Genomic DNA, 13,151 nt, shown 5'->3' on the forward strand with positions numbered 1-13,151 from the left:
ACAAAACTGAATTACATTTGTGACCTCCCGGTAAATGAACTGCAGGCAGTGTCCTCAGGGGGCCTAGGTTATATAAAGATCCCCTTCCTGCTGGGAAGACCACTCCCTGATACGGACAGGCTGTGCTGTTCATTACGCCGCTGTGTCTTTCCATGCTGCTATTCCCTCTTGTGGCATCTCCTACAGGCACACTCTAGAGGCTGCAGGCAGAGAAAGGTTGGCTAACACAAACATGAGCTGTCAGCTACGAAAGTTCTTTAGCACTATGACAAAATTTAATAAATAACCCTAACTCACGAGTTATGTTCTATAGGAGGTAGTTCAAAGATTAGTTACACTGTGTAGAAAACTAAACATAAAGGGACGGGAGAGCAGTCAAGCAGATAGCGCTAGGGACCAATAATAGGAACCGATGGGTTCTATTTCCAACTCTGAGACGGAAGTTGATCTAGGCTAGAATTTTCAAAGAAGTGCCTAAGGGACCAAAAACTTATGTCACATTCTCAAATGTGACTTAGGAGCCTGAATGTCACTGAAAGGCAATGGGACTCGGGCTTGCAATTGCTCAAGTCACTTTTGAAAATGGAACTTAGGCCATTTTGAAAATTCTACTCCTAGTGTTTAATGCAGAGGACTGAAAATCAGGACTCCTGGCTTCTGTTCCTGGCTTTGTGACCTCTGGCATGTCATCCAACCTCCGTGTTTTCCCCTCTGTCAGATGGAGTTAGCAATACCCAACTATCTCTTGGAAGGGCTGTCAGACTTCATTATTTAAAATGTATAAAGTGCTTTGAGATTCTTGATAAAAAATGCTTAGACATAAAATCAGTAGTAGCATTCTGCACTAGTTTGGCTGCTTTGATTGGGGAGAAGGCAGCAGGGAGCTTATATATTCAGATATAAACTATATTTAAATTGCCAGAGACTTCCTCAAGCTGAGTAGAATCAGAGGCAGAATGCTGTTCTGCTCAATAAAAAAAATTTACAGTGCATGGGACCATTCTCACTAGACAGCTGGACATTTCTACTGTGGTGAAGCATGAGGGGAAGGGGAAAGACAAGAAAAGTATTCAGGTAAAAATGTGAACTCTCTCACTATAACAGCAACAGCTCTGTTGTGATTTACTGCCATTATCCATGCACCTGATGGAATAAAAATATTAAAAGGCTGCTATGTCACTCCATCTAATCTGGGCACAATTAGATCAGCACAGAACAATGAAATTGACGAGCAACTGAAAATGGCAGCTGATGCCTCCTGAATGCCTTGCTGATGTCTGAGCCTGCGCGCAAAATCCCACCACTAGATGAACAGGAGAATAAAGCAGTCTCTCTCGCTCTCTGCTCCCACCAATACAAATAAGGGCACCTACCACCGAAATGTAAAGAATGTACTATGGAGTACAAAGAGACTTCTCAGGGCATTTTGTGCTGGGTCAAAGTCCTACTGTGTTTATCTTTCTGTACAATTCGATAAAGACCTTTACAAAATACAGTATCCAAGCCACAACTGTTCTGATTTATTATCCAGTGCAGAAAGGTACCAGGCACCTCTTACTGGCAACTGAGGAAAAATATTGCCCAATTGGTGGCATAAGATCCAGCTCCCTGTTTATCTCCCAGCAGCTCTGCCTAGATTCTACACTGTAACCTCCTGTCCATCCCACAGCACATGGAGAGGACTCCATAGCAGGATTCCCTAAGCACAGATATCCATGGATGATGGCCCCCTGGGGATCCAGACATAGTGATCTGAGAGGGGCTTATTGCAGAAACCTGCCTGAGACACCAAGGTGGGGTGGGCTGGAAAGGAAAGATCAAGGAGTCAGTCAGCAGAAGGAGGCATTTCTCTGAGGGAGGATTCAGTCTATTTGAAAAAGTTGGAGAAGGAAAGGATGAGATGGAGAAGTACAACAGCCTGGAGGGGCTCAGCGAGATCAATGTTTAAAGGACATCCCTTGCTGAGCAGGGACCTTAATAGGAGTCAGGGGCAATAATCACAAAATTCTGGTGGATCTGGGTTTCAATCTCAGTTCCTGCCACCGTATAGAGGGAGGTCTGTAAGGGTGTCACTGGGTGACATCTCTTTAGTGACCATTTCTCTTCCAATTAAAGGCAGCTGAACACAATCTGAACTATCACTGCTCAAGAATGAACCAAACTAAAGGAGTGCAAGGGTCTTGTCAGCTCAAGGAAACAGAAAAGACCAAATGACATAAGAATCATCAGCTGTTTCAGGAAAGGCGCAAATACCACCAGTCACTATGGGAGTTTGTCTTATTAAGGAGGTTAAGTGATGAATAGGGAAGTGTAAATAGATTTTTAATTAATCAAATCAAAGGCAAGATGAGCTAGGCTATGTTTTCAACAGCAGCTCCCCAGGAATTAACCTTCCTGAATAAACTTTGTTAGAAGCAGCAGAGAGCAGGAATGTGCTGCCTTGGAAGGCTGGGTTTCTTTTTCAGTTTTAGTCCCTGACCCTATCCCTTTCTGGCCTTTCTGCAGTGTGCTGAGTCACAAGTGTGTCTTGCAAACTTTCTTGAATGTTTTATTTCAGAGTAGCAGCCGTGTTAGTCTGTATTCGCAAAAAGAAAAGGAGTACCACAAGTACTCCTTTTCTTTTTTTGAATGTTTTAGAGTCACTTTCCTAGAGAAACACTGGGGTTTGCGGTAAATTTATGTTGAAAACAATTTAATTAAGAGGAGACCAGATGGCTCAGTGGCATCGCACTTGCACACCAACTGAAATTACACTGCAGGAAACTCAGCTAAGAAGAATATTGAATCAACTTCTTGCATTGTCAGAGGGAAGAATTCTAGGCCCATAGAGATTTTTGTTTGTTAGATGTTTTGTTTTTAAAGCTATACAGAGTCCCTTTGAGAGAAACAAACTGCCGCAAACCATCCGAAAATACCAAGCTCTAACACCCCCCTCTTTTCCTGGATGCTCCCTCAATAGGACTGAAGCTTCCAATGCAAAAGATTTCTCTGACACACAATATATTTCCCGAGTAGCTTTTACCTTACTCTTATAGATTAAGCTGAAGTGAAGTGTGAAATTCACCTGTGGGCAGAGAGACACCACAGGGCCTATGCACCCTATTCTGGGGGCTTAAATGGAACTTAAGTGGTGCATAGGCCTTAAACAGGCCCTTTCCACAGGGAAGAATTTCACTCTCAGTGAATAGAGCCAGGGGCAATTTTAAATGTACAACCACCCCCTCCCCGTCTTTTTTAATCTGGTGCAGCTGCTCTGTAAAGTGATGCAAAAGAACTGGGTATGACCACTTCCTGAGTAGCAGCAGGAGACAAAGCATGCTAAACAGGTGGAAGACACGACCCTTTTGTAATAATGCTCCAACTGCACGGCCCTTGCTGGCTAATGGATGGAACAGAGCGGATGATGGTCTAACCACACAGTGCAATACAGGAGCTTGCTTGCTCTACCATAGGCAGAGCTGAGTTAAAATGCATCCTGCAGAACCCAGAAAATCCTATCCGAAAATAGCTCAAGTCAACAACTCTAACATGAGGCTAGCTTAGCCTTTGGGTCCTTGACCATTTTCAAAAGATGGCTAGGCACTGGGTGGGGAAAGTAAAAACAAAATATAAAGAAGTCTTCTCCAAGGTTAGGACCTTCAAAAAAAGTTCAGCTTTTAAGTCTGGTCTATGGTACCTGCCAACACCTCCCTGTAACAGATGGTACCGATCAGCGCCACCTTAACACAGTTTCATAGAGAAATGCATTTAGGATCCAACAGGACAACTTACATGAGTAAGTGCTACTCAACTTTGTCTTGTCCGTAGCGTGGATAAGCGCTTCATGAGATATACGCTCTCTCCTATAATATATCAATAGGCTCATATCTCTTAGATTTACTTGCCATGCACAATTCTGGCTGCTCTTTCCAATGCTTACTGACTGTGTCTGTCTGTCTTTGGAATCCGGGCATGCCACCGCTACTGGCAGCTCATTTAGTTCTAGAGACATCTCAGTTCTCCTGGTATTATTAGCAGCTCAGAATCAAAGGTTAGTTTTAAAATTCCACTTAAAATTTACATCAAGTAACTAATTTCTGTATTTCTCAAAGTGGCTGCATTGAATAAACATATCCCAGTCCTTCTTCCTTGCATCAGAAATAACAAAATTGTAGGGTGACATGAAGAGACAACCATGAAACAAAAATGTGTTTTGTTTCATTAGTCACAGGCTGTGCACCAGCCAGCTGTCTGCGCTAAAAATATGCCCGAGTTAAAGATTTTGTAAATTAAATGCATTGCAGTAGACAGCTCCTCTCAGGTGGGAATCCGCCTCCTTCCCATTTCCAATAACCATGTAATAGATCTTAAAACAACAGAGCCTGAATCCTGCAGATTGATTCTCGCTTTGTTACCTGTACAATTTCCTCTAATGTTGTCGTATCAGATTCAACCCTACTCTGGAGATCAAATCTGCAGACTCTGTCATACTGCCACAGTGAGCCAAGATCCTCAGCTGGTGTAAATGAGCAGGTGTCATTGACTTCAACAGCGGTATGTGGTTTACATCCAGTCTGCTAATCTGAGTGCTTCCCACAGAGTCATGGACAGCACAGAGGGCACCCTTCAGAGCGCTGAGAATGGAGGAGGAAAGGCATCATCTGCTTCTTGGCAGTTCATCTCATTCACCCCTTTTGACAAGAGAAGGGATGGCTCCATGGTTAGAGCAGTCACCTGCAACCCAGGTTCAATGCTTGACACTGCCACAGACTTTGAACAAGTCATTTAGCCTCTCTGTGCCTCAGCTCCTTGTTTGTAAAATAAGGCAAGTGCCATTTCCCTATCTCGCAGGGGTGTTGTGAGGATAAATACATTAGCAATCATGAGGTACTCATATACTTCGGTAATGAGGGACAGATAGGAGGGACAGATGGATGGGCCAACATTTCTAATGCAATACTCCAGGCATTCCCACTCATAATGGTTAGGTGAGACATAACTGTATTTATCTAGGCTCAGAATTATAGTGATCTCAGAAAAAAAGAATAAAAAACATATTTAGCTTGGTACTCCTTTCTAGACAACAGTTCAACCCAAAGGAGATAAAAAGGTCAGCTGAGCAGCCTCCCAACGGCACCAATATATATGATCACTACTGCCAGCTGCTTGCAAACACACAACCAACTAAAATCTCCAGCCTGAAGCAAAACATAACTGCAAACAAAACATGCAGATTATCGCTCAGATACTATGGAACCCTAAGACAGAGACAGCTAGTACCTTTATCTAGGTCACTTAAACACTCTAAGCTGTGCCTCTAAAGAAGCCTTGAGGGGAAAAAAAAGGGGAACAGGCTGGGTCCTCAGAAAATTGCTTCTGTACTTTGACTTAATCTGCTAAAGAATTCTACAACTGGTCAGGGGGCAAGTGGTATTTTGGTTATGTAACATGAGACAACCTGGAAAAGGAACTAATAACCTACATCAGTATGGTGTATCTTAACAGATTCCTTTTGAAATCAGCGGTGCAAGGGTCCCAACTGTTTCAGGTGAAGCTCTGGACTAAACTCCTATTTCTTCTGTTTCTTCTCTTGGGCAATTTTATTTACTTAGTTTTAAAAGAAAGGTCCCAAAGTGCAAAGGAAAATGTCACCCACTCACTGCTCAGTGACAAATACAGAGATGATTTACAAGTAAAATACAGACATCTAAACAAACAGATTTTGTTTTGGGACACAGCCAAATGCCACTGGCAAACAGTTTTGGGGTTTATACAGCCCCAGCACAATGAGGTCCTGGCCCATGATGAGGATTCCTGGGCAACTACAGTACTACTAATAACGATGAAGAAAGAAAAAGACGACAAGTGGGTAGCCCTTACATATCTGGTTGGCTCTTCCCTGTTTTGGTCATTCATGTCTGCAGGAATAATCCGTGTGGCCACTGGTCCCTTGGCAAATGGTTTCGGTAACTGGCCCCTGAACTCTGATGGGATGAACTGGAGCTGCCAACTGCAGGAAACAGAGAGAGGGGAAAACCTGAAATGAAACTGTGGAAGCCACCAGAATTTTGTAACGAGAAAACAAAGCATAACTAGAGGCTTTCCAGTATAACGAGTAAACAGTCCTGCTAGAAAAGCAGCAAGGGTTAGATGTATGCACAGAGGCAGCCCCCAACCCACCAAATTCAGTTGCACCTAGACAAGATGACCCCGTTCGCAAAAGGACTTAAGCACATGGGTAAGAACCACTGAGGTCAATGGGAAAACAAAGAGAATATACCCTCATTCTTGTAAATTTCACTCACAAGATGCACTCAGACTTAAGGAACAAGTGAACCATAGCTGAGCCATCAGTGGAAACACAAGAGAAACCCCCATATATTACTGTAGCTCACGAAAGATACACAAGGCACAAAGGGGAACACAAGCCCACCCACGTCCTATGTCCAGCCTTCTCTTCTCCATTAATCCTGGCAAGCTTCCTTAATAATAAAACCAGTTACCAGACATGGCGGGCATGAGCCAGAACAGTATGTCGGGGACATGCATTTTGATTGCGGTGACCACTCAAGGAGTCTGGAGGCTTACAGTCAGGGAGCTAAACTACATTCAGAAACAATGGACTGAAATTGGCATCAGGCCTTTTCCATCCACATTTAACTTTTGAACTTTGTTTAATATTTGCAAATCAAATAATTTTGGCCACATCTGCTAGACCAGAACCCAGGCCAGCCAGGAGCAAGGCACTTCAGCTGGTGAAAGGAACAGCTTTGTTCAGCTTGCTCCTAAATAAACACTCCAATGGTTTTAAGGAATGCAGGCTTCTGCAGCCACTTGTGCCCGAATAGCTTGTATTTCAGGCCTTCAAGAACTAATCCTAGTACTCACCTACTACAACTGCTTCACTGGGGAATCACCAACTGCTGTCTGCAAGCCCGGCAAAGCAGTGGGACATTTGCCCATGAACACCATCTTTGTAAACAGACTGTACTATCTTGCAGTTCTACAGGTTGTGTGGAGGGAGGGAGGGCTCGGTTGTTGTTGCTGCGTTTTTTTAACCTTTCCACCTAAAATTAAGGGCCATTAGCTAAAATTGCTTGGAAAGAGTAGCTGGGATTTTTGGGACACAACCCCAAAGCAGTATACAGGGTTCTGGTGGCTAACACCCTATGCTGTTTTAAAGATATACCCCTAAGATGGATGCAGAAAGCCAACTACCAGTGTCAGGAAATGGATGAAATGAAATTAACTGGATCTTCCTGACCTCCTTTTAAGTAGCAGTAGTAATGCTGCCCATTCCTTACTCAGAGACCCATCATAATAGGAAAAAATCCCCTCCTCCCATTACAGATGTCCAAAGATTTTTCCAAAGCAAAGGCCTTGCTTCTTAAGAGAGCAACAGCTGCCCATTGCTCATAAGCAATCCTACAATAACAAACCCGTGTGCTGGGGGCTGGAAGACCACTTTAAAAAAAAAAAAAAACATAATTCAGCTTCAAACAGAATGGCTGTGAACTACAGTAAGTGAAAGTACATCATTTCAGAATGATGAAAACAGTCTTGACAAGACCCCTGTAAGAATCTCAATTGTTACCATCCATGCACATGGCTCAAAGAATTAATTAATTTAAAGTATTTTGAAAATCTGAAAAGCAAACAGGTGAGTCACTCTTTCCAAGATCGCTGGTACATGTGACACAAGTCTGAGGGCTTGGCATTATGGACAGCTTGTGAGATGAATTCTTGTCAAAACTATCCTACAAACTGCATCCTGAGAAGCATATTCTTAAAACTAATGATTTTATGCTATTTCCATGCCGTCCTGAACTTGTGCATTAACTACATTTGATGTTTTGGATAACAAATTAAGATTGTACATGTACCCTGTGGCCTTGAAATGTTATTTCAGTCTGATAATTGTTGCCGGTGGGTCTCCATAAAGTTTAAAGGAATGCAGTCTGCAGTCTAACCTGAGTTCCTATGTTTCTCGGGAACCTTGAACACAACAGGCGAGTCACCAACAGCCTTGCCCCTAAACGCAGCCAAGCAGACATGGACAAACAGACCAAGATAGAGAATTTGCACAGAAGGGACTTAGTAGCTAAAAGACCTGGGGAGAGGAGCCACCAGTTGGGTAGGGCTGATAAATCTGCCTGTCACGTAGCGTCACTCGGAAGGGCAGGCTTTGTTTCTGAAATTAATCGCCATGATATGCACATCTTGCTCTCACTTTGGCCCCAGTTCAGCAAGGGGCTTAACTTCAGGCACACAAGTTGACATCAGTGGCACGAGTTTCAAGCCGGGCAGCTGCTTATGTATCTTGCTGAATCGGGTCCTTTATGATGAGCAACTTACTTATCTGGCAGGAGAAAGCTGCTTGGAAATCGGTACCACTCCTTCCCCACACAGACATTAACCGGCCTCCCTTCTGGCACTGTGTGAATAGTCGGATCAGTGGCAATCCTATGAAATTCTGGATACAGGTCGAGAGGTCCATGGTACCCTAAAGAGGAGGAAGATTGGAAACAAAGAGTGAAAAGGCAGGTGGTATTCTCACAGCTTGACTTGTTTATATTTAAGCCTCCCATCAAAATGTCATGAGCGTTTGGAGTACATGCCCAGCTACCTATCTCTGGTATCTAGAGAGCACCCATCCCAATGGCATCATGTGCCATTAAGACTAACACCAACCCACATGCGATATTACAGCAAGACCTGCTTCAACATCTACCACATTGTCCACAAAAAGCTGCCAAAATCATGAACATTCCTGCCCTTGTTATTTAATAACACGAGGATTTTATTTTAGGCCTTTCCCCATGCCACACGTTTCCACTGTTCAAGAAGTTTAACTTAGCTAAGAACATAAAAAGGGAGATTCCACAAGGGCTTTGCTGAAGTAATAAAAGTTCATATCAATCACAAGCCAAGGTTTGCTAACCTTGGCTTAATGAACATAGAGTGATTGCTAGATGACTGTAACTGAAATATTGCATGTTCACCCAGAGCAAAGGATGGGCATGTAGTAAAATAAATAAATATAAAAATAACACTATAGATAAATATTCATACAAAACCTCAAGTGCTTTCAGGGCCTTCTTAATGGATAGCTTCATAAATAAATAAAATAATCTACACTTAAATGTAGTTAGGATCCAAATCCCATTTCAGTACCTTGCTATAACACGGCACTTTTATTACCACTCTCCTGTCACTACTGTATATTGGCTTCAATCCTGCAAATAAATATGCCCAGGCTTTACTTTATTTAGGTGAGAAGCTCCATTGAAGTTAATGGGACCACTCCTGGCCCCATGCCAGAGAGCACATACACGCATACTTAACATTAAGCACATGCTTAAATCCATCTCCATTCAGGAAAGCATTTAATCACATACTTAAGTACAAGCTTTACATGCTGAAGTGCTCTCCTGAGTATGGCCCCACACGTGTAAGGATAAGTACATATGTAAGCACTGGTCTACACACAGATATGATACTGGTATAACTATGTTGGTTAGGGTGTGATTCTTTTTTACCCGTACAAGCCCCAGTGAGGAAACAGTTACACTGGAATAAAGGTGCCTTATACTGGTACATCTTATCCCCTGAGGTGGAGGGTTTTTGCACCTATTACCGTATTGTATGGTTAAAGTAGGACAACTTTTATGCGCAGAACAAGCCCTAAGTCTTTGCAGAATCAGGGTTTGTCTCTCAACGGGAAGTCCCCTCTGGACTGTCTTGCAACTGTCTGGGTTCAAGAACTGGACCATCCCAAAACACCAACCTTTGAATAAAGCCACAGAGCGCGAGAGCGACAAGAGCCCAAAGAGAAAAACTGTCCCCAGAGCCAGCCAGTTGGAGGAGACTGTGTAGTGCTCCAGGCGGTAACGCTGGAATGCGAAGTGGTAACATTTCTGAAGGGACAAAAAGATATTAAAGGCATTAAACCTATGATGCCGCTGAACAGAGATCCAGCCCAATACCCCTGGGGAGAGCACCACCTGCAATGGGGAGAGCAAGGGGTTCCAAACAGAATGCAAGATGTGGTGAAGTTAAAGGGACACTCTCAACTTGAATTCTTTGGAAACTAATTTTTTAGAAGCCCATTTTCTAAAAAATCCTTTGTAACAGACGCAGCTTCCACAGTCAGTGCATGTGTCTGCGGCCTCAGTTTCCCCAACTTGGCTCCTCAAAAAAAAAAATGCGTAGAGGTTCACTTGGTTCAATCACATCCCCTTCTTGGAAATTTGGTTTATTTCAAGAACTGTTCAACTGAACTCATCACAAACACTTTTCAACCCTCTTTCCCAGGAGTTCTTCCTTACCGGGCATCACAGCCCTCTCCAAACCAGGCCTCCTGCCTGGCAATTCCCCAAAACCTGTCCCGGCTGAGATTTCTACGACTGCTCTCTGCGGGTGCCTCTCACCAGGCTTTCTCCTAGACCCGGGGTCTCTCCTTTCTCCATCTGGATGGGCTCCCTCTTTAAAGAAGTTCCATTTCCAGGTTGCTGTCACACAATACCTGGGCACCCACCTGAACACCAAGCCATAGCCTGAAATAAGGTGCAGGGATGTGCGGGACCAGCGCATTTGCAGCAGTGTTTAAATACAGTCCTGCCTACTTTTTCTTTTCTTTTTTAATCCCTCTAAGGGCTTTTCTGCTCTTCTATAGATGACCTGACAGGTTTTTTGGGGCAGGCCCAAAAGAAACGGTGTGTAACACACTCAGGTTCTGCCCCTCCCCCACAGGAGGGATTATTCACTTCCTGTCCTAAAATGATCTCTACTCCTCTTGCATCATTTGCTTTCGTCTCATAGCAGCCGCGGGATTGTTATTTCATGGTCAAGCTTGTATGGTTAGCAGGGAAGCAGTTTAAATTCTCAGATGGCTCCTACATACTGGAAGTAAATCAAGTGGCGTTAAAATATGTAGAACAGAGATACACACCAGAGTATCCGGCAGCCATGTTTGGCAGGTGTCCCAAACCACCGCATTCTCAGGGGCCTTCCTACTGCACATAGCCCTGGCTGAGAATTGCTAAAGAACTGCTAGTATTACATGGCTTGATCCTGGGAGCAGGCAGCTCAAGAATTGCACATTAGCAGAGCTTGCGTGTGGGAAAAATGGCAATAGCGGGGACTGCTGCAGGTCAGGATTGTGGGACATTGGCAGGGCTGGATAAGGGGCCAGGGACTGCAATAGCAAGGGATGCTACAGGTCGGGGTTACAGGGAATCGGCAGCGCTGGGTAAGAGGCCAGCACCACAATAGCTGAAGGTGCTGGAGACATGGTTTCAAGGGTGTTGGCAGTAATGGGAGTGGGGCCTGGGACTGAAACAGCAAGAGGTATTGTATACCCAGGATAGGAGATAATGGCAGAGCCAAGGGGAGCAGCTGGAAGAGTCTACTATAAAGACGAGTGACTGCAAAAAATAACTAGGTAAATTCATGGAGGATAGGTCCATCAATGGCTATTAGCCAGGATGGGCAGGGATGGTGTCCCTAGCCTCTGTCTGCCAGAAGCTGGGAATGGGCGATAGAGGATGGTTCACTTGATGATTACCTGTTCTGTTCATTCTCTCTGGGGCACCCGGCATTGGCCACTGTCAGAAGACAAGATACTGGGCTAGATGGACCTTTGGTCTGACCCAGTATGGCTGTTCTTATGTTCATTCATATGTATTTTTCATGGGTAAGAAATAAATAATTTCAGCTCTGTGAAAGCTTCTACTGATCTGGAACACTTTACTCTACAAAGTGTTTTAATCTATATTAAAACACTTTTTTAGCTCTTTAAAAATAGCAGTTTCCTAATGCCTAAACAATACCACTTTCCTTTTAAATAAGGGAATGGTGAAAATCTTGGAGTTCAACAAGGATTTCTGAATAGCCCAGCCACAAAGGTCAAATTTCATGGCTTTATAATGCAATCACATTGGATGCTTGTCTGAGATTGCATCAAATAATGAACCTTTCAGAACATTTGGGCCAGTGACTATTCCAGATTGGGCCAAGGTTGTTCTCACACTATGTGAGAGAATTTCTAATGAAGGGCAGTTGAGCTGTTTCAGTGCTAAAGCAGAACACCCAAGAAATGTCATGCATATTAATATTTGGTGGTAACACTCAACATCCTTAGCCTACAGTTCAGGCTAATCCAAGATTTTTACATCATTAGCACATTCTATTCATAAATTTATGCCATTTGGGGAGGGAAATCTCCCCAATTTTGCTGCTGCATCACTGCTCGATGGGGATCGAATGATTCTGCACAAGTTCTCCATCAACCAGAACTGGAGGATTATGTTTAGCAAACTACTTTGTAAAAGCAGCAAACACGTACACATTTTAACTTTAGAATGGTTGTGTTTTTTCAATCCCAGGGCCTTATGATCAATCTATGTGCCACATTCCGAAAACTCAAACCCCACTAGCTAACCATCAGATACAGCTGACTGCACATCATGCTCTTGGAGTTACACTATGTACACTGCAGAACTAGGCAGATTACTGCAGATTATGTTGCAGCAGCAGATGTTCTGCAGATGTTCCCAAGCCTTCGGGAGCAATGATATAGAAGTAAACAGGTAATTAAACCCCCTTTAGGTACCAGGTTATAACACACAGCACTTCCCACTGAAACCCACCTGTAGGGCAGAGAGCGCCACAGCTCCACAGAGACAGATAAGAGGATATATGGGAAACAGAAACCTCTCCTCTTTGTGGGGTTGACTGAAGAAAATCAGGATCCAGATGTACATAGGAGCCAGCGTAAGCCAATATGGGCGACCCAGATTCTGGACTGAAAGAAACATAAATCAGTCAATCAAGGCTCATGAGACTAGTAAAATAAAGACAAGGGCTTTCCCTTAATTTTCATTCTCTCTCTCTCTCTCAAATGGAACGTTTCACTATTCAATCCCAAGCAGCACTTCCACTCTCCATATCACAGCCAAAACAGCAAGAAATCAGTCAGGAGTGAAAGCTTGCTTAGTGGATTTCTGTAGGCTTCAGATGCCCTAAAGGTCCCAGAATGCAGGGAAACCAGAACCCAAAAGAAGGAGAAGCAGGATCTGGATAATGAGCCTATAACCAATCCCAGGAAGAAGAGACTAAATCCATCATGACCTGAAGCTTCTGAGCAGGAAATCAAAAATTCCTGCTGTTTG

General features: G+C 43.6%; 1 protein-coding gene across 5 annotated transcripts in view; it reads right to left on the reverse strand.

The window, feature by feature from the left end:
• ALG9 (ALG9 alpha-1,2-mannosyltransferase) overlaps positions 1 to 13,151 on the reverse strand; it is a 118,781-nt gene that overhangs the window by 81,641 nt on the left and 23,989 nt on the right. For 4 of the 5 annotated variants that reach the window (XR_012155956.2, XM_078849917.1, XM_073321219.2 and 1 more), the window contains exons 10-13: positions 12,630 to 12,784; positions 9,767 to 9,896; positions 8,335 to 8,482; positions 5,860 to 5,989 (exon numbers count right to left, since the gene is read on the reverse strand). Coding sequence is in view for 4 of the 5 variants with exons in the window: in XM_078849917.1 (XP_078706043.1) it covers positions 5,860 to 5,989; positions 8,335 to 8,482; positions 9,767 to 9,896; positions 12,630 to 12,784 (563 nt within the window). In the remaining variant the exon portion in view is untranslated. The remainder of the gene's footprint in view (positions 1 to 5,859; positions 5,990 to 8,334; positions 8,483 to 9,766; positions 9,897 to 12,629; positions 12,785 to 13,151) is intronic. The other variant, XM_073321220.2, reaches the window with a different exon arrangement.

The sequence above is a fragment of the Lepidochelys kempii genome, chromosome 22 (genome assembly GCF_965140285.1).
Source record: "Lepidochelys kempii isolate rLepKem1 chromosome 22, rLepKem1.hap1, whole genome shotgun sequence".
NCBI classification, from domain to species: Eukaryota; Metazoa; Chordata; order Testudines; family Cheloniidae; genus Lepidochelys; species Lepidochelys kempii.